The sequence below is a fragment of the Rhincodon typus genome, chromosome 1 (genome assembly GCF_021869965.1).
Source record: "Rhincodon typus isolate 14 chromosome 1, sRhiTyp1.1, whole genome shotgun sequence".
NCBI lineage: Eukaryota > Metazoa > Chordata > Chondrichthyes > Orectolobiformes > Rhincodontidae > Rhincodon > Rhincodon typus.
This window is the reverse complement of record NC_063332.1, coordinates 106,333,848-106,355,523: the sequence shown is the minus strand read 5'-3', so window position 1 is coordinate 106,355,523 and position 21,676 is coordinate 106,333,848. Positions and strand designations below refer to the sequence as shown.

General features: G+C 41.7%; 1 protein-coding gene across 1 annotated transcript in view; it reads right to left on the bottom strand.

Moving 5' to 3' along the window:
• LOC109918418 (AF4/FMR2 family member 1-like) overlaps positions 1–21,676 on the bottom strand; it is a 167,067-nt gene that overhangs the window by 5,246 nt on the left and 140,145 nt on the right. Inside the window, exons 18-20 of the mRNA XM_048604209.1 lie at positions 20,052–20,133; positions 19,204–19,281; positions 5,398–5,625 (exon numbers count right to left, since the gene is read on the bottom strand). Of these exons, the coding sequence (XP_048460166.1) occupies positions 5,398–5,625; positions 19,204–19,281; positions 20,052–20,133 (388 nt within the window). The remainder of the gene's footprint in view (positions 1–5,397; positions 5,626–19,203; positions 19,282–20,051; positions 20,134–21,676) is intronic.

The following is a 21,676-nucleotide window of genomic DNA, read 5'->3' as shown; positions in this document are numbered from 1 at the left end:
GCTAATACCAGTACTAGCCAAACCTGAAAATGAGGTGCCAATGTGGTCTTATGCCAAATAGTAAAAGTAGCATGTAATAGATGGAGCTAAGAAATCCCACAACCAATAGATCAGATCTAAGCTCTGCAGTCCTGCCACATCCAATCATGAATGGCGACGTACAATGAACAATTACCCAGGAATTGGATGCTCCACAAATATCCCCATCCTTGATGATGGGGGTGCCCACTGCATCAGATGAAAAGTCAAGCCTGAAGCATCTGGAACGATCATCAGCTAGAATTGGGAGTAATTAGAGCCTTTACTGATGTTTCATTATTTTTTTTTCCACCAATTTTTGTTTAGAGTTGTGAACTCTGACCTGAAGATGAACTTTGGCCTGTGAGCAGCAGGTTACGTTTGTTTGTGACGTCAGGCGTGGAAGTTAATTGCAGGTTGGTTCTTAATCAAAGGATCTACACATCCTTTGACGCTGGAGAAAACAGTATGTTTAACTAGATAGCAGATGTTTGGCTATTAATGAGGTCAGCACCTGGGAACTGGTACCAGCAAGTCTGGGAGGGAACATGATGGTCAAACAGAGGGAGGAGCCAGAGAGTTTGAACTCATTTTTGGACTGTTTCTGAGGATGAGGAGTTTAGCAGTTGATGTGACAGTGAAAACATTTGAAAGCTTCCTCTTATCAGCTATTGGATGTTCAGAGAACAGAACTAATTTGTAAGTACCACTGACTTCCTCAGAGTGAACGGATCGCCAATTATTCACAAAGTCTAGAATGGGTTATTCAAAAAGCCTGATTAGGAACCATTATGGTCAATTTTGAGGGTCATTGAAAGTTTTTATTCTACCATGTTACTAATTCAGAGGTCGGGATGCTGATTTGATTTGGGTGTCTTTCTCTGTGTCATAACAGACTGGCATTGATCAACATCTTCAGAAAATCAACTACAAAATAATGGTTTATATCTGTGGAATAACACATTGTGGAAACTGCTGAAGTAATGTGACTAATTTTGTTATTTTCTTTCCTTTAATTTATCCCTTTACAGTGTTTGTTTGTCTTTTGTGTGACTGGAGCTGAAAACCAAGGTTATTAGGTTTAGAATCAGAGGCATTAATAAGATTACTTTGCTGTTTTATTTTGTTCTGCTGAAGTTACTACTTTGTTAATGTATGTTTAAGCTACAAACCTGGTGTCTAGAATCAATTATTCACAAAGTCTGAGATTGGTAATTCAAAAAGTACGGTTATGAATCATTAAGGTAAATTCTGAGGGTCTTTGAAAGTTTTAATTCTACTGTATTATGAGTCAAGTCAACCTGTCTATTTCTGATTCAGCTACTAGATGATTTGTTTTGGCCTCCACCTCAAGACCACAGCATCAGGTGCTGGTCTTCAGCCAAATGAATTCACGCTACAGAAGGAAACAGCTGAAGACACTGAATAGGCAATGTCCTGACAACATCCCAGCAATAGCAGTGAACATCTGTGCTGCAGAACTACTTGCACACCTACCCAAGCTGTTCCAGAACAGCTGGAACAATGACATCCATCCAACAATATATATGCCCAGGTATATGCTGTCCACAAAAAGCAGGACAAATGTAACTCAGTCTACTCTCGCTCATCAGCAGATTGACAGAAGGGGTTATTAATGGTGATATCTACTGGCAGTTGCAAAGGAATAACGTGCTGATGCTCAGTTTGTGTTTTGCCAGGGCCATTTAGCTCCTGACCTCATTAAAACCTTGGTCCAAACATGGACAAAAGAGCTGGATTCCAGAGATGAGGCGAGTGCAACAACTCTTGCTACGAAGGCAGCATTTGACCTATTGTGACATCAAAGGGCTCTCACAAAATTAGGTCAATGTGAATCGAGGGATCTCTCTCAGTTTGGTGGAGTCATACCTGGCACAAAGGAATATGATTGTGGTGGTTAGAGATCAATGCCATAACATCTCTGCAGGAATTCCTCAGGATAAGAGTCCTAGGCCCACCATCTTCAGCTGTTTCATCAGTGACCATTTTCCCACCCAACCACCACCCCACCCTCTTTCATAAGGTCAGATGTTTGCAGATGATTGCACAATATTCAACATCATTCAGGACTTCTCAGATACTAAAGCAGCCCATGTTCATACACAGCAAGACCTGGATAACTTCAGGCTTGTGTTGAGAAGTGGCAAGTAACATTCAGCCTCATAAATGCCAAGCAATGACCATTTATAGTAAGAGAGAATCTTACCATTGGTCTTGATATTCAATAACATTTGCATAACTAAATTCATGTTCTGAAGGTTACCATTGACAAGAACTGAACTGGCCTAACCATACATATATATACTGTGGCTACAAGAGCAGGTCAGAAGCTAAGACGTTTGTGGTATGTAATTCATATCCTGATTCCCCAAAGACTGTCCACCATCTACAAGGCGCAGATCAAGACAGTGATGGCGTATTCTCCACTTGCCTTCATGATTGCAGCTCCACCACTCAAAAAAACTCAATGCCATCCATGACAAAGCAGTTGCTTTATTGGCATCCCATTTAAACATTCATTCCCTCTACCACTGACTTGCAGTTGCAGCAGTGTTAACACCATCCACAAGATGCATTGCAGAAACTCATCAAGGCACCTCATATCAAGGGGAAATCAACAGTTATGGGAATAGAGCAGTAAAGTGGATACGACTGGTGTCAGATCAGTCATGATCTTATTGAATGGCCCAGCAGGCTTAAGGGGCTGAAAGATCTACTCCTGTGCTTATTTCCTATGATCTTATGATAGCAAATTCCAAACCCATGAGCACACTACTATCTAGAAGGGCAAGGGTAGCAGATACATGAGAACACTCCAAGTTCCCTTCCATACCAGATACCATCGTGACACAGAACTATGTTGTTGTTCCTTTGCAGTTGCTGAGTTAAAATTAAGGAACTTCCTTACTATCAGCACTGTGGGTGCCCCTACTCTACAAGGACTGCATTGGCTCAAGAAGGCAGTTCATCTTCTCCAGGGCAATTAAGGATGGGCAATAAATGCTTGGCTAGGCAGTGATGTCTCATTGCATGAACAAATATTGAACAAAAATAAATTTAAGTATTGTTGAAAAATGAGATGTGATGTGAAAGCTTTTTGTCTAGCACACATCAGGACAGAATTACAACAAGAAAAAATTCAAAGGAGATAACAATCCATGCTGCCTGTTAGAGGGTGCTGACTGGTTGAGAAATAGACTCTGATTGGTAGAGATGTTTCCAGCAAAATACATCAGGGAACTGTTAAGTGCCAAGCTTTCTTCAGCAATGTTCAAGATAGTGGCATAGTGGTAAAGTCATTGGAGCAGTAATCCAGAGGACCAGGCTATTGCTAATGAGATTTAAATTCAATTAACAAATCTGGAAGTAAAAGCTAGTCTCACTGTTGGTCAGCATGAAACTATTACTGATTTTTTTTTTTTTTTTTTTTTAAGGACAATCTGGTTCTCTACTGCCCTTTAGGGGTAAAGCTACTGTCCATGTTGGCCAAATGACTCAAGAATTTCTTCTATCAGAGAGTAGTGAATGACTGAAATTCTCTACCCAGAGAACTGTGGAAGGTAGATCACTGAAAATACTCAAAGAGGAGATGTATTTTTGAAATATCAAGAGGGCAACAAACAGCTGGTAAAGAAGAGGATTTAAGGCCTGGAACAGATCAACCATGACCTTGCTGAATGGCAGGATGGTTTTGAGGAATCAAATGACCTCCTCCTCCCCCTATTTTCTATACTCTTATTGAGAGCCATTCCAAAGTGGATGACTAGTATCTGCCCTCTGAAACGGCCTAGCAAGCCACTCAGGTCAAGGGCAACTAGAGGCAATCCAGAGAAGGCTCACTAGGCTGATATCGGGTATAGATGGACTCTATAGTGAGGAGAGGATGAGTAAATTGAGCCTGTACTCGCTCAAATATAGAAGAATAAGAGACAATCTTACTGAAACATTCATGATTCTTAGAGGACTTGACAGGGCAGATGTAGAAAGTTTGTTTCTAGGACCAAAGGTCATTAATGTGTGACTCCTTATTCTGAAATTAAGAAAGAGATGGAGGAGAAATTTCTTTTCTCAGAGGGTTGTGAATCTGTGGGATTCTTTGCCAGAGAGGGCTGCTCAAGCTGGTCATTAAGTATATGCAAGGCTCAGCTAGACAGATTTTTAATTAGTAAGGAAATTTGGAGTTTTGTAGAAAAGGCAGGAAAGTAAAGTTGAGGAATATCAGATCAGCTATGATTTCCTTCTATGGTGGAGCAGACTCGATGGGCTGAATGGTCTACTTCTACTTTTATATCTTATGGAGGTGGACAACAAATGCTGACATTGCTAACAACACTCATATTCCAAAAGAATAAAGATAAACAAAGTAGAAAGTTAGTAGTGTGGAGCATGAGAACAAACATCTTGAACTGTTAATTTGACTTTGAAAGACTACTTCATAATGATTGAAGAAATATTTGATGGGAAACAGATGTTTTCCTGCTTTTGATTTCCTTTCTTCAAGCCAGAAATTTAAATTGGAGTATGCAAGTAGATGAAATCAGCCCAAATGTGACTTTGACAGAGTAATCGAGTGCTCAATTTAACATCAAGATGTCAAATCAGTGAGCAGCGAATGAGGATGGGGTGTTGGAGGGGAATGAAGAGGAAGAGAGAGGAGAATATCTGGTATTGATGGGCCTCTCTAGTCTGAAAACATGTGTAATTCTCACACCCTCTCAGTAAACTCCTAGATAAGATCAGCAGAAATCAATTTGGGTTTGGATGGTTTTTACTATTTTGTGGACAGAGGCAGTACAGTGGTCCCTCAGTGTTGGAAACGCTAGATTCATACATTTTATGTTTTCTAGCTACCTACAACCAGAAGGGGCCAGAATCAAGCATTCATGCAGACTGCATGGACTAGAAGCAAGCATTGATGCAAATTTTGCATCAAAATCAAGATTTATTGTATGATCTCTTCATTCATTTTCTCCCAGAACATAACTCTTTATTTCCCTTAGTTTCTCTTCCTGTCATCTTCAGGATTTTAAAACTGAAGTTTGTCAGAATCACAGAGTTTTGTAATACAAGAGGCCATTCAGTCCATTGTGCCTCCAGCAGCAATCAAAGAACTGTCCACTGAGTCCATTTACCATTCCTTACTGTTACCCAACCATTAATTTAGATCTTCCCCTCTTACAGTATTCTCAATCTTAGTTGTCCTGTGTTATAGATCATGGTTTTCAAATCAGTTTTTGAACTACAGCAACAAACAAACTTGTTCATTCATTCCACCAATCTTACTATACAAACAGTCTTTTCAGTGATTTCTTGTAGATGCACATACACAGTTTCAGAATTTCTGATTAAAATAGATACCTTCGTCTCACAAATCATACGTGACAACTGGTGTGAACAGTTGGCTGTTTCTTTGTCAGCAAACAACTCCTTCATGATGCGGCAAGAACCTGGTACAAAATCTGTTCGGCGACATGCAACCTCTTCCCTGGGTCTCTCTTCATCTGGCTGCAACCTGAAAACTGGACATGTGTCATCATACTGGACAGTTTTTGCTCTGGTGCTGACTCTGCTAAGACTTGGTTTGTACTGTAAAGAATGCAGAGTATACAAGTTAAACACAACCAATAGACAAATATTAACATTTCAGTATCAACTTCTAAAATAATATTTCTTCCATAACAATAAAACATAGAACAGTAGAGCACAGTACAGGCCCTTCGGCCCACAATGCTGTGCCGATCTATTATCCTACTAAGATCAAACTACCCTGCATACCCTACATTTTACTGTCATCCATGTGCCTATCCAAGAGTCGCTTAAATGTCCCTAATGTATCTGACTCCCACTACCACCGCCGGCAGCGCATTACACAGAGGGTGGTGGGTGCGTGTAAAGAACCTACCTCTGACATCTCCCCTATACCTTCCTCCAATCACCTTAAAATTATGTCCCCTCGTAATAGTCATTTCCGTCCTGCGAAAAAGTCTCTGGCTATCCACTCTATCTATGCCTCTCATCCTCAATCCAAACAAACATCAAAAGGAGTAAAGGAACACAGCCTGTGTTCATTGAACTGTAAGCAGCATATGCCAACAACTTTAAGATGTGGGAAGCAAACATGACATACAACTTATGGAGACACTGTACTGCTTTAGCTAGATCACTGTCACTGCTATTTCAGAGATAAAGGATTCTTCTTCATTAAAAAGAAAAATTTACAAATGGAAAGGAGGTCTTTTTCCTCACTAGCATAGAGACAGTGTGTGAAAAACGTAAGTAGTTTTGTCTTATAATTTTAGTTCTTCAATAAGGTGCTTTTTATTCCATTTTCCTAAAAGCAGTATTAATTACATCACCCTATGGTTTTGTTATGGTTTTAAAGCTTACTTTCACAAATGTCGCACTTGTCATTTTCTTCAGGTGTTGGCAGACAATAATTTGCATAAATTAGATATGTTGGTGCAAAGAACTGAATCTATTTCACAGTTATTTTTATAGCCACGATTAGGGGTGCAATAGATGTTATATTTAAAATAGGAATAATCTTTAGCCGCCCAATAATAGACCTCAGTGAGCTATATCAATCCAAATGATCTGCAAGATAATTTATGGAAGTCAGGGGGAAATAATATCCTCAGTCTGAACTGAAAGTAAACCCAAATATCAGGGATACAAAGCAATATTGCAACACATTGTACTCTCCAGATAAACATGCAAACATAACTGAAGTGATTAACTCAGTATAATGCCTTACCAATATTGTACTCCCTCTGCTGCTTTGTAGATGTATTACTATTAACAATATTGGCAGTGAATCAATAGACACTTAGGTTGTGCACATGACCCATAGATGACATTTTCAATTTATTCGTAGCACTCACTCCCCACAGATAGCTCCAATATTTTCAAAGTGTTAAATAGCAAGCGAACACCAAGCAGGAGACAAAGGATAAAAGAGGAAGAAGGTCAAAAGCAGAAAAAGCACAGGTAAGGAGAAACTGAAAAAAAAAACATTTTAAAAGCATGAAGAATAGAGTTGGTCATAAATGGGGTGCAATCAGCTGCACTCAGGTCAGCACCCTGTTATAGATAGGGGAGAAACTGTAGGATGCTTCACCCTTTTTGGCACGTCTCGACTGACCAAAGAAAGACATGTTTTAAAATATCTTGGGCTGAAATTTTACTTTTTTTGGGCTGAATGTCAGTTTAATTGAGTTTCTTGGAGGATTTCTCACCACAAGGTCATTCGCCGCATCCTACCAATGCCATTCATTAATCAACTACCCAGCTTCTGTGGCACCTCTCCCGCCAATTATACATACACTATACCCACACGCTGTTCCAGAAGAACTTGCTGCTCGCCAGGTACCTGCCAAAAGCATCGCTGGCAAATGTGCCATCTTCAAATGGGCACTGTGCAGCCAGACATGCACTGGAAATTGGTGTTGGTCTTCACTGGCAACATAATGGCACAGCAGTGACTAAGCCAAGCTGCTTGTGGCAGGTAGTGCATAACTGACACTCCCTCACACATGTAACTCTATTCTCTCACCCTAGCCATTGTTTAATCACTGGGCCACAAATTTCATTCATCCTTAGCTACATCCTATCTAACCACCCTCTAAGGCACCGCTATTCTGTCCCCAGTGCGTACTGGAAACCCATATCTTGTCATTCTCCGGTATGGGATCCCACATTCAGACAAGCAATTGGGCAATTCCGAAGATTTATCTTTATTTTCATCACTGTAAATAAACATAACAGACTGCAGGTCACCCCACAATGCAAACCAAATGCTGGCATGATGACCAATTACCATTTTATATTCCATGATGGTCTGCTGCACCTAACTCCCATCTACTGGAGCTCTGAATCAATCAGGTTCTGTCTGGCTTGTAGTACCCATGCAGCTGAATCCTGTTAGGCACAAGGACAGCTTCCTCCATACCCAATGCCCTTATCCTCCTCAGGAAGTGAACGTGATATTGCACAGATGGTATCCGTCACTGTCCTGAAACGTTGGTGGGTGCTCAATTGAGAGATCCCACACAGGTCACTATTGATTCCTGGAAGGAGCCAGTCACAAATGTCCAAAGCAGCTGTCACTTCCATAGCCACAGGGGTAGGATGGCCTCTCTCTCTGGTAGCCCTCAGTTCCCACTCCAGTATCTAGCATAATGCCACCACGGTGTTCTGGGCATACGGAGCCTGTGTCAAAAGACAGCCTGTGCCTCTCTTATCCCAGGAAATGGAGTGAGGGTGAAAATGCTGCAGACCCCTGAGAAGCTGATGTATCCTGCAGCAGTAAGCTCTCTTTGAGCTGGGCGCTGCCTCGCCTTCACGGTGGCCTGTGACTGCTCCTGGTCTTGCTCTCAGCTTTGGTTCTCCTGCATCTGCCTTCACATCTTTAGTATGGTGACAATCACCATCCCATCAGCGACTGGGTAAATTAAACTTACTGGCAATGTTGGGAAGATAAAGAGCAAAACAGGGTCTTAGTTCTGAGAACCGTCAGAGGAGACCAACCCTGCAGATGAGGGTTGCACACCTTCCTCCAGTGTGACATGCAATGATCCAATAACAAAAGATCATTCTCCCTCATTCATTCAGCCTCAGCCTCAGCCTCAGCCAGGGCACCAACTTCGCAAAAGTGCCACACTGGCTAAGTAAACAACACATTTCATGAAAAAGGATTTGCCATTTGCAAATCACCTCTGACCAGCATCTGAACCCTAAACACACTCTGCATGCTTTGCAAATGGTTGATGAAATACTTGGAAGTTAAATGTAGCAGCAATTCACAAATGCATGCTTCTGGTATTTACTTTTACAATGTCCTAGCATCCAACAGACATGGAGCCTGTGCTTTCAACCATCAAACTGACTCTGACTCTACCAGGTACTTTCTGCCAGCTATTTTCCAATTGCAGTTATTGTCTAGAGAACAGTAAGTGATGGCAATGAGCATAGCTCATGGTGGGCACCATCAGCACCAGGCTGTCCTTGGTCTCAAGTTAATCCCACAACCCCAGAGCCTCCATGTCCAGTTTTAACTCTCACTACCCAACAGCCTGTTTCCACCCATTCCCCACCATCTGCAGAGCCACCACATTGCACTTTGCCTCCAACTTTCCTTGCACCCGAATCCCAACATTGCATCTTACTGATCAATACCCACAATGATCCTGTACAGTCCCCCTGTCGTGGTCATGGTGGTGTTCAATACCATTCCATTGACACTCATTCCTTCTGTTAGTGTTCATACCATCCTCAGTGTCCTTGTCCCTAAATTGACAAATGTGTCTGCTTTTACTCCCCACTGAGCTTTGACTGCATCAACCCCTTTTTGGAAAGGAGCTTCCCTTTGCCCCTGCAGCATTCTTGTCGCTGAACACACAGACCCAAAAAACTGTATTTGCACCAGACCTCTTGTCCACTTTGAAGAACAACCCTAAGCATGACTGATCAGATCACTGAAGGCTATCATTGTAACGCCTGACTGACAGTATGCAATTGTCCTGACTGCAAGAAACAACCTGACAAAAGTGAGTGTTTCCAGACTGTATTTAGACATATCCCCTGACCATGACTGGCCCAAGCAGACAACTGACAGTGGTCAAACCGCTGGACTATGTGCAGACTATATAAGTAACTGATAGTGCCAGGACACCCTGACCAAGAGCAGCCCTCCCTAGATTGGAATAAGGACGGCACACACCCCTGGCCTGCCACACCCTGCTGAAACCTTTTCCTGATATGGACATTTGCATGAACAAACATGCAATGTGTTTGCCATACAGGCAGCTGGCACATGCTGTCATTGATGTCTCTGTGTACTGTACAGCAAGATGTCCCCACACCCCAGATACTTCTCGACTGAGACACAGTCTGTGCGTCTGTGCAAACGGTAATGCCAATATAGTAGTATTGATAGTCTTAGGCGCTAGTTGAAGCAGTAAGCATTAACAGGCATGACAAGGTAAGGCAAGGCACGGATGCTGCAAACATGTTAGCAGTTGCTAAGTGAGCAAACACTTAAAGATCAAGCAAGCAGCCTTAAGATGCAGCCAAGACCAAATCCATGAGTTGAATGCCAGTCCCTATGCAGTGTGTCCCTGCAGGGCCTTTCAATGCTAAGCAACCTGCAATGCAGGTTCATACTTCCCAAGCATCCTGCAAAGAATTGGGAGATGTCATGAGGTTTGGCAATTATTGGATGCCAATGACTGGTGCCCTGAGCTGCTGTTGTGGGTTGACAACAATGCAATCACCAGTGAGCTCAAGTCATCAGGTACATGCTCTGACTTCCATGTTGAGAATCCTTGACAGCTAGTGCGTATGCAGCAGTTGGTAGGATGGAAAGCTGCAAATTAATGAGGTAGGATTACCTTAAGAAGGTCTTTAACAAACAATAATCCTACTTAATAAGCAACTTGAAAGTGTCTAGCAAGAATCTCACCTCGAAGCCTGGAACATAGTTAAAAGATGCAGCAAATTGTTCCTGACATCAAGGCAGACTTTGCTAACTTCTCTTGCAATTCCACCATTTCAGCATAGCCCTTGCCATTCAAGCCTCCATAAGATTCTGCCCAGAGTGTTTAACCACCTGAGTGGTCTGAATGCAAACAAAAACTGTCGTGAGATTTTTCTAAAAAAAGGATTGCATTTATTACTTAACACAAAATATATGTGCAACAACAGCCACTCTCACAGACACACACACAAGAAAATAACAAGCTAAAAAAGGCAGCATTCACTTAGATCTTAAAGTCTAAACAATGCATTGTTACATTTGCTTCTATTGAGAAGGAGGCTTGAAATGTTCAAGGCCTGAGACTCCTTTTTGACGCACTGAAGAAATAGAGAGCGGAGGTTTAAGAAGATGGATTTGCAGTGGCTTATTGCTTCCAGTTCCAGCTTTCTCTGGTTTAACTACAATCAAGGTGCAGTTGAACCTCTTGTAGAAAAGATGAGTTTGGTTTTTCAAATAGGTTGGTAAAGACCAGTCAAATTCTCTGCCACATGATCGATTTAACACAGGGTGTGATTACTTTGCTGATCTCAATCACTTTTGTCATGTTTGCTCTATAGATGCACCTTATTTAATGTCCCTCAGTAGAAAACTGGTTTTTGTCATGCAAGTATCTATTTTTCGTTGCCCTCACAACTGATCTGATGACCTGGCCACTGACACACAATCGTGTTCGAGTTTCATCCATTTCCGTATCCTTGTGATAGTTTGGGGTTTCTTCAAACTTTTTTTTGCAGAATCCTCTGTGAAGCCAAGAATTTTGCAGGTCCATTGCAAATTGCTTTCTGTAGTTATTTGGGTAATAGCAGCATTAATCTCGAGGAAAGGTTTAATATCTATTAATGATTTGTCCAGACATGCTGGCTAGCATCCCAGACCTCATGCGGAGGTTGACCCCGCTCTGAGATCTAAAACCGAAACACCCAAAAGGAGTGCCTCGCCCTATAATCTGTAAAAGGAGTGTGAAAAGTGGTGTAACCTGCTTTCCAGCAACTTCTAGTAGTTAAATAAAGTAACTCCCTGACACTGACTTTACAATAAATAAGTAACAATTTATTTATCTGACTCTAACAATGAACAAATTAACTATTATCAAACCAAATAAACCCCTGACTACTAACCATTCCTGAATAAAACAAGATTCTAATGGTATGCAGTTCCAATAAATACAAGTCCCACTTACACAAAAAAATTTAGTCTCTTGAAATTACAAGGTTACATGTCTTCCAGAATGCTGTGTGCCTTCTCCATCGGTTCTTCTGTCAGGAAGGCCTTTACCGTCAGTTCTTCTGTCAGAAATGTTATCTAGTTGTGCCATGGGTACATTTGGTATTTAGATGGTGCTTTTTCTAAGACTTAGAGGTGACTGTGAAAACCAGCCATTCTCTCTCCAGTGCAGAGAGCTGTTAACTCTGGCAGATGGCAGTTAACTCTCCCTTCTCTTTGTCCAACTGCCCCCTTCTTTTATATCCTTGATGACATATCAATTTATTACAACAGGATTGGTCCTATCTTGTCAAAACTATCAGATTTAAATTTAATTGGTATTGAAGTGCCTGGTTCAAATTGATTGGCTACATTCAAAACTTGCTTTCTTGGTAAAAACTGCTGCTTGGCCTGCTTACTGCATGGCATTTTGATACAAATGTTTCAATTTGGGCACTCTCTGTATACTTACAAAATTTCAATCTGCTGCTCACAGACATCCTTTTTAAATCTCTAAGCATAGAAAAAGTACACCATCTTTTAAATGGACCACACAATGCTTTCCACCCTATTATTTTACAAGCACCAAATTCTAACTTCCTGCTTCTCAATCCACAAGTACCCTAACCAACTTTGCAACAAAACCCACGTATTTTGACAAATGGAAAGATCATCTGACCCCTCAACCTCTTTACAAAATAAAATGTGTATTTTCGATAGTGTTTCAAGGCAAGATGTTCATTTTGAACAAACCAGAGTCCATGCTGTGGTAGCGTGCTGATTCCATTACTTCTACACATGTCCAGTTCCACTGGTTTGCTATATCCCCAAGAGCCATCCAATATCCTCATCTTCACATCATTTCATGTACCTCATTCCAAATTATTTTTGTGCTCCGATATGCATTTGCCAGTTTTCCAATGTTGGCCAACTTCTCTCATTTTTACAGTGTTCTGGAAATTTGCATTTATGAAGAGTTGTGAAGAACAGAGATTTACAAGAAAGAAAGATAATAAAAACATGACTTAGGATTTTGATAGAATAGTGGGCGATAGAGTCACAGCAGACACTGCTGAAGAGAAAGAAAGTGATTTTAGCAGGAGATCAGAAAAGGGAGAGTAAGTGAAGCTCAAGATCACACAATATGCCAGAGCTCAACACGAGGTGATAATTGAGTAAGGGGTTGGGGGTATTGATCGTCAGTGGTACAAATTGTGTACAGAAAGCAAAGAGATTGCTATCAGTTCTCCTAACAATAAATTGAAATAGATTTTGTCTCATCTGGCTCAGAAGCATTTACAATAACTGCTGTGTTAGAAGATATATTGAAAATCTCAATATGTGAACGCTGAATTCATACTTCCAAGTGACAACATTGGGAAAATTATGTAATTCCCAAAAGATGTTCACTAAGGTACTGCACATAAAGCTACTCAATAACATAAGAGCCCATGGTGTTGGGATAGTACATTAACACAACTAGAGGCTTGTCTAATCAATTGATTAAGAATTGGGATAAAGGAGGCATTTTCAAGATGGCAAGCTGAAACTAGTAGAGTGCCACAGGGATTACTGCTTGAGCCACAACTATTTACAATGCATACCAATGACTAGGATGATGGAAGTGAATGCACTACAAGACCATTATACCATAAGATATAGGAGCAGAATTAGGCCATTAGGCCCATCAAGACTGCTTTGTCATTCTAACTTGGCTGATTTGTTTCTCAACCCCATTCTCCTGCTTTATCCCCATAACCTTTGATCCCCTTACTATCAAGAACTTATCTATCTCAGTCTTAAATACACTCAATGACTTGAGCTCCACAGCCTTCTTTGGCAATGAATGCCCAAGATTCACCACCCTGAAGAAATTCCTCCTCATCTCAGTTCTAAAAGGACATCCCTTCACTCTGAGGCTGTGTCCAAGTCCTAGTCTCTCCACCTACAGGAAACATCTTCTCCACATCCACTCTATCCAGGCCTCTCAGTATTCTGTAAATTTCAATGAGATTCCATCTCGTCCTTCTAAACTCCACCGAAAATAGGTCTAGAGTCCTCAACCATTCCTCACATGGCAAACCCTTCTACCTGGGATCATTCCTTTAAATCTCCACTGGACCCCCATCAAAGCCAGCACATCCTTCATTAGCCTTATGTAGCCTCAGCAATACATCTCTGCTCTCATTTTCCAGCCCTTGAAATGAATGTTAACATTGCATTTGCCTTCCTAACTGCCAACTGAACCTGCATGTTAACTTTGAGAGAATCCTGAACTAGGATTCCCAAGTCCCTTTGTCATTCAGATTTCCAAGGCCTTTTCCCATTTAGAAAATAGTCCACACCTCTATTTTTCCTACCAAAGTGCATCACCTCACACCTTCCCACATTGTAGTTCATCTAACATTTCTTTGCCAACTCTCCTAGCATGTCCAAGTACATCTACAGCCTCCCTGCTTCCTCAACACTAACTATCCCTCCTCTGATCTTGGTGTCATCTTCAAACTTAGCAACAATGCACTCAGTTCCTTCGTCCAGATTGTTAATGTATAATTGTGAATAGCGTGGCCGCAACACTGATTCTTGCGGAACTCCACCAGTCACCAGGTACCATCCTGAAAAAGACCCCTTTATACACACTCTCTGCTTTCTGCCAGTCAGCCACTCCACTATCCATGCCAGTGTACTTTGCCCCTAATGGGCTCTATCTTATTTAGCAGCCTCTTATGCAGTACCTTATCAAAGGCCTTCTGTCCTGCTTAGGCCGATTTTGCAGACGAGACAAAACAGGTGGGAAGGCAAGTAGCAAGAATAAAACAAAATCTGCAGAGAAACAGAGACCAATTAAGTGACTGGGCTAAAGCTTAGCAAATGGATTAGAATGTTTGAAAATGTGAAGTATGCATTTTGGCAGGATGAATAAAAAGAGCTGAATATTATTTAAGGAGGGAAAGTCCACTCGAAGCTGCAGCGAAGAGGGATCTGGGATTTCATCCTAGTGAATCACAAATCATCCAATTGACTAATGGAGTACTGACCTTTACTTCAAAGAGAATGGAGTATAAAAACAGAGAATCCTTGCTAAAACTATACAAGAGCCTAGTCAGGCCACAGGTGGGATACTGAAGCAGTTTCGTCCGCTTATGTAAGGGGACATATAATGGCATTGGAGACAATCTAAGGAAAGATTATTAGTTGATCCCAGATATAGAAAGATTTTGTTATGAGGACAAGCTTAGGAGGTTGGGCTTGTATCCACGGGAGTTTAGAAGAACAGGAGGAAACCTGATTGAAACATTTACATTTCACAGTGGGCTTGATCGGATAGATGCGGAGAGGTGGTTTCTCTTGTGGGAATGTCTAGGACAAGAGGGTGTAACCTCAGAATAAGGGATCACCATTTAAGACAGATAAGAAGGAAATTATTTTCTTTAAGAGGATGGTGAAATAACTCCACAAAGACTGTTATCCCATCACCAAGTCACCCTTTATTTACTGTCATACTGATCTAGCTCCCTCAGAGCCAGCTCTCAGAGTGAACGGAATATCTGAGACTCCTGTTTTTATCTGTCAGCCAGGGGTCCCTGATTAGGGCTGTTAATCTGGTCCACATTCTGAGGTCCACCTGGCCTTCATTTTTCAGCACAGAGGGAGAGGCAACAGCGAGGACCAGGGGGCTGCCGGGAAGGTAAGTTTTCCCTCTTAAAGGGCTTACCTCGAGCGTCAGCAGCCTTCATTTTTCAGCAGCAGAGGGAGGGGCGACAGCGAGGACCGGGGGCTGCCGGGAATATATTTGGTTGATGAGTTAACGGCACAAATCATCGCGAATGAATATGATTTGGTAGCCATTACAGAGACATGGTTACAGGATGGTCACAACTGGGAGTTAAATATCCAAGGGTACCAGACTATTCGGAAGGACAGACAGGAAGGTAAGGGAGGTGGTGTAGCTCTGATATTCAAGGACGACATCAGGGCGGTGCTGAGAGATGATATAGGTTCTATGGAGAATGAGGTCGAATCCATTTGGGTGGAAATTAGAAATTCTAAGAGGAAAAAGTCACTGATAGGCGTAGTCTATAGGCCACCAAATAATAACATCACATGGGGCGGGCAATAAACAAAGAAATAACTAATGCCTGTAAAAATGGTACGGCAATTATCATGGGGGATTTTAATCTACATGTGGATTGGTCAAACCAGCTCGGTCAGGGTAGCCTTGAGGAGGAGTTCGTTGAGTGTATCCGTGATAGTTTTCTTGAACAGTACGTAATGGAACCGACGAGGGAGCAAGCTATCCTAGATTTGGTCCTGTGTAATGAGACAGGAATAATTAATGACCTCATAGTTAGGGATCCTCTTGGAAGGAGCGATCACAGTATGGTTGAATTTAGAATACAGATGGAGAGTGTGAAGATAAAATCCAATACCAGGGTCCTGTGCTTGAACAAGGGGAACTACAAGAGAATGAGGGAGGACTTGGCTAAAGTAGACTGGAAACAAAGATTTTATGGTGGGACAGTTGATGAGCAGTGGAGGACTTTCAAAGCAATTTTTCAAAAGTGCTCAGCAAAAGTATATTCCAGTGAAAAGCAAGGACTGTAAGAAAAGGGTAATCTGCCATGGGTGTCTAAAGAAATAAGGGGGGCTATCAAATTGAAAGAGAAGGCATACAAAGTGGCCAAAAACAGCATGAAACCACAAGATTGGGAAAACTTTAAAGGTCAACAGAAAGCCACAAAAAGAGCTATAAAGAAAAGTAAGATAGAACATGAGAAAAAACTAGCACAGAATATAAAGACAGATAGCAAAAGTTTCTATAAATATATAAAACGAAAAAGAGTGGCTAAAGTAACGTTAGCCCTTTAGAGGATGAGAAGGGGAATTTAGTCATGGGATATGATGAAATGGCCGAGGCATTGAACAGGTATTTTGTATTGGTCTTCACAGTGGAGGACACAAATAACATGCCATAATTGACAAAGAGACGAAGGTAGGTGAGGACCTGGAAACAATCATTATTACGGAAGAGGTAGTGTTGGGCAAGCTAATGGAGCTAAGGATTGATAAGTCTCCTGGCCCTGATGGAATGCATCCCAGGGTACTAAAAGAGATGGCGGGAGAAATAGCAGGTGCACGGGCAGTAATTTTCCAAAATTCGCTGGACTCTGGGGCAGTCCCAGCAGATTGGAAAACAGCAAATGTGACGCCACTGTTTAAAAAGGGAAGTAGACAAAAGATGGGGAATTATAGACCGGTTAGCTTAACCTCTGTAGTGGGGAAGATGCTTGAGTCTATTATCAAGGAAGAAATAGCAAGGCATCTTGATAGAAATTGTCCCATTGGGCAGACGCAGCATGGGTTCATGAAGGGCAGGTCATGCTTGACAAATCTTTTGGAATTCTATGAAGACATTATGAGCAAGGTGGACAATGGGGACCCAGTGGATGTAGTGTACCTAGATTTCCAAAAGGCCTTCGACAAGGTGCCGCACAAGAGGCTACTGCATAAGATAAGGATGCATGGCGTTAAGGGTAAAGTATTAGCATGGATAGAGGATTGGTTGACTAACAGGAAGCAAAGAGTGGGGATAAATTAGTGCTATTCTAGCTGGCAGTCAGTGACTAGTGGTGTGCCTCAGAGATCGGTGTTGAGACCGCAATTATTTACAATTTATATAGATGATTTGGAGTTGGGGACCACGTGTAGGGTGTCAAAGTTTGCAGATGACACTAAGATGAGTGGCAGAGCAAAGAGTGCAGAGGACTGTGAAACTTTGCAGAGGAACATAGATACATTGCGTGAGTGGGCAAAGGTCTGGCAGATGGAATACAATGTAAGTAATTGTGAAGTCATACATTTTGGTAGGAGTAATAGCAAAAAGGATTATTACTTGAATGGTAAAAAGTTGCAGCATGCTGCTATGCAGAAGGACCTGGGTGTCCTTGTGCATGAATCACAGAAGGTAGGTCTGCAGGTACAACAAGTAATTAGAAAGGCAAATGGAATTTTGTCCTTCATTGCTAAAGGGATTGAGATTAAAAGCAGAGAGGTTATGTTGCAGCTGTACAAGGTGCTGGTGAGGCCACACCTGGAGTATTGTGTGCAGTTTTGGTCTCCTTACTTGAGAAAGGATGTACTGGCACTGGAGGGGGTGCAAAGGAGGTTCACTAGGTTGATTCCGGAGTTGAGGGGGTTGGCTTATGAGGAGAGACTGAGTAGATTGGGATTATATTCATTGGAATTCAGAAGATTGAGGGGGGATCTTACAGAAACATATAAAATTATGAAGGGAAAAGATAAGATAGAAGTGGAGAGGATGTTTCCACTGGCAGGTGAAGCTAGGACAAGAGGGCATAGCGTCAAGATTAGAGGGAGCAGATTTAGGACTGAATTGAGAAGGAACTTCTTCACCCAGAGGGTTGTTAATCTATGGAATTCCTTGCCCAGTGAAGTAGTTGACGCTACTTCAGTGAACGTTTTTAAAGATAAGGTAGATATTTTTTTGAACAATAAAGGAATTAAGGGATACTGTGAGAACGCGGGTAAGTGGATCTGAGTCCACGAAAAGATTAGCCATGATCTTATTGAATGGCAGAGCAGGCTCGAAGGGCCGGATGGCCTACCCCTGCTCCTAGTTCTTATGACCTCATTATTATCACTACAGATGGTGAATCTGTAGGATTTGTTTACTGCAAAGGCCTATTAAGGTTGAGTTGTTGAACATATTCAAGGCTGAGTTAGATTTCTAATCATTGAGAGTTATGGAGATATGGCAGTAAAGTGGTGTTGAGGATCATCAGATCGGCCACAAACTCACTGAATGGCAGAGTGGACTCAATGGGCCAAATGGCCTACATCTGCTCCTATTTCTGATACTCTTGTGGTAATATAAAAAGAGCACAGCCAAGCATGGAAAGCTCAACTAAACCTCACAGAAACTGAAAGGAAACCTTTTCAGGCTTATGTGATTTTTTACAGTCTAATAGATAGAGGGAAAGCAGAAGGGAACAATGCCATTGCAGCAGACAGTGAAGAAAACTATTTGAGTCACTGTGTCATATATATCACTTCAATTCATGCACAGAGGGTTTTGCAAATTAGTTTAAGGCAAGCCAATGTTGTGAAGTGGGCTAAGTTGAGCATTGTCATTATTTTTGTAATATTCTGTGCACCATAAACAAGTTGATCTCAGAGAATCAATCTGCAGGTCACCCATAGTAAAATAAAGCTGCTTACCTTTGGCATCAAAGCCTATCAAATAACAAATGGAGGGAAAAAGATACTTACACTTTTAGTGCCTTATTGCATCTCTCAGAAATTCCCATGTGTCACAGACAGTAACAGATGTGCTTCCTAAACAGACATTCACGATTAGTGAACTCATGTATAATGTAACACATATACCATGCAGCTCTAATACTTACAATGGTTGAGTTGTCCTTAAATGCATGACTGGGTAATGTTGGACTGGACACCTCATGCAAAAGAAATTGTAAGCAAACCTGCACAAGACAGATCAAGGTTGCATATAAATTAAAAGAAACAATTCTGATAGACTAATATTCTGTTAAGCATATCAAAGTGGAATGGCATTAACTTGGGTGTTACTACAATATAGCAATCTAATTTGGGTTTATGAAATTACTTCAGGTGTGCAGAGCTGGACACCACCGGATCATCAAATGAAACTACTGTAGTATTAATGCCCACATATATTTGTCAACTTATATTAAAAATTTGACATCTTTGCGCACTTACTTTTTAAGAGACCTGGCATACAGATATCACATCTTTTTCCACACTTACATTTATTTCTAGTACAAGCTCAAATCGATAGATTTAAACTGAATTTTGACACTGTACATTTGTCACACTTGCAATTGTCATCCTCCACCTTCCACCATTTCTCCCCATGTCATCTTGTATGTTTAAGTAGATATAAAATTATAAATATTTGGAGTAATCAATCAGGCAAAGCAACTGAGAAATTGTGCATTTATTGACTGCCTTTCACCACCGTGAAGTCTCAAGGTGCTTTGCAGTCAATAAAGTACTTTCAAAGTATAGTCACTGTATGAAAGCCATTTTGCCTACTACATAGTTCCTAAACAACGAGATATTAACCAGCTTTCGCAGTGACCTTCAGCCAGAAATGCCAACAGGATGATCCATCTGGGACCGCTCAACTGGTCCTCACCATTGCAGATACCAGGCTTCAGCCAATTCAATTCACTCCACGTGATATCAAGAAACGGTTGGAGTCACTGGATACTGCAAAGGCTATGGGCCCCGAAAAGATTCCGGCAACAGTACTGAAGACTTGTGCTCCACAGCTTGCTGCTCCACTAGCCAGGCTGTTCCAGTACAGTGACAACACTAGTATCTATGCGACAATGTGGAAAATTGCCCACATGTCCTGAAAATAGAAAGCAGGACAAATCCAACCCAGCCAATTACCACCCCTATCAGTCTACTCCTGATTTTCAGTAAAATGATGGAAAGTGTCGTCTACAGTGCTATTAATGGCATCTGCTCAGCAATAATCTGCTCAGTGACACCCAGTTTGGGTTCCACAAGAACCACTCAGCTCCTGACCTCATTACAGCCTTGGTTCAAACTTGGACAAAAGAGCTGAATTAAGGGGGTGAGGTGAGAGTGACAATAAACATGAGTCGGATATCAAGGATCCCTAGCAAAATGGGTATCATGGGCAAATTCTCCACTGGTTGAAGTCATACCTGGCACATAGGACGATGGTCATGGTTGTGGGAGATCAGTCATCTCAGCTCCAGGACATCTCTGCAGGAGTTCCTCAGGGTAGCATCCTAGGCCCAACCATCTTCAGCTGCTTCATCAAGACCTTCCTTCAATCATAAGGGTCATGGGTTGATGTTCACCGATAATTGCGCAATGTTCAGCACCATTTGCAACTCCTCAGATACTGAAGCAGTCCATGTTCAAATGCAACAAAATCTGAAGAATATCCAGGCTTGGGCTGACAAGTGGCAAGCAACATTTGTGCTGCACAAATGCTAGGCTATGACTATCACCAATAAGAGTCAATTTAACCTCTGTCCCTTGACCTTCAATGATGTTATCATCACTGAATCCACCACTATCAAAATCCTGGGAGTTGTCATTGACCAGAAATCAACTGGATTCACCACATAAATGCAGTGGCTACAAGAGCAGGTCACAGACAAGGAATACTGTGGCAAGTAACTCACCTCCACAAAACCTGTCCACCATCTACAAGGCACAAGTCAGGAGTGTGATGGAACACTCCCCACTTGCCTGCATGCATGCAACTCCAACATTGAAGAAGCTTGACCCCATCCAAGATAAAGAAGCCACTTGAATGGCACTACATCCACAAGCATTCACTCCATCCACCATCGAAGCTCAGTAGTAGCAGTGTGTACTACTTACAAGATGCACTGCAGAAATTCACCAAAGATCCTCAGACAGCACCTTCTAAACCCACAACCACTTCCACCTAGAAGGTCAAGGGCAGCAGACATATGGGAACACCACCACCTTCAAGTTCCCCTCCAAGCCACTCACCACCCTGACTTGGAAATATATTGCTATTCCTTCACTGCTGCTGGGTCAAAATCCTGGAACTTACTCCCTAATGGCATTGTGAGTCAACCCACAGCAGGTGGACTGCAGCGGTTCAAGAAGGCAGCTCACTACCACCATCTCAAGGGCAACTAGGGACGGGCAATAAATACTGGCCAGCCAGCAATGCCCAAATCCCATAAATGAATAAAAAAGAAAGATAATTGGTTTTAATGATTCCAATTCAGGAACAAAAATTGATCAAGACATTAGGAGATTTACCCTTGAATCAGAGATAGTAGGAACTGCAGATGCTGGAGAATCCGAGACAACAAG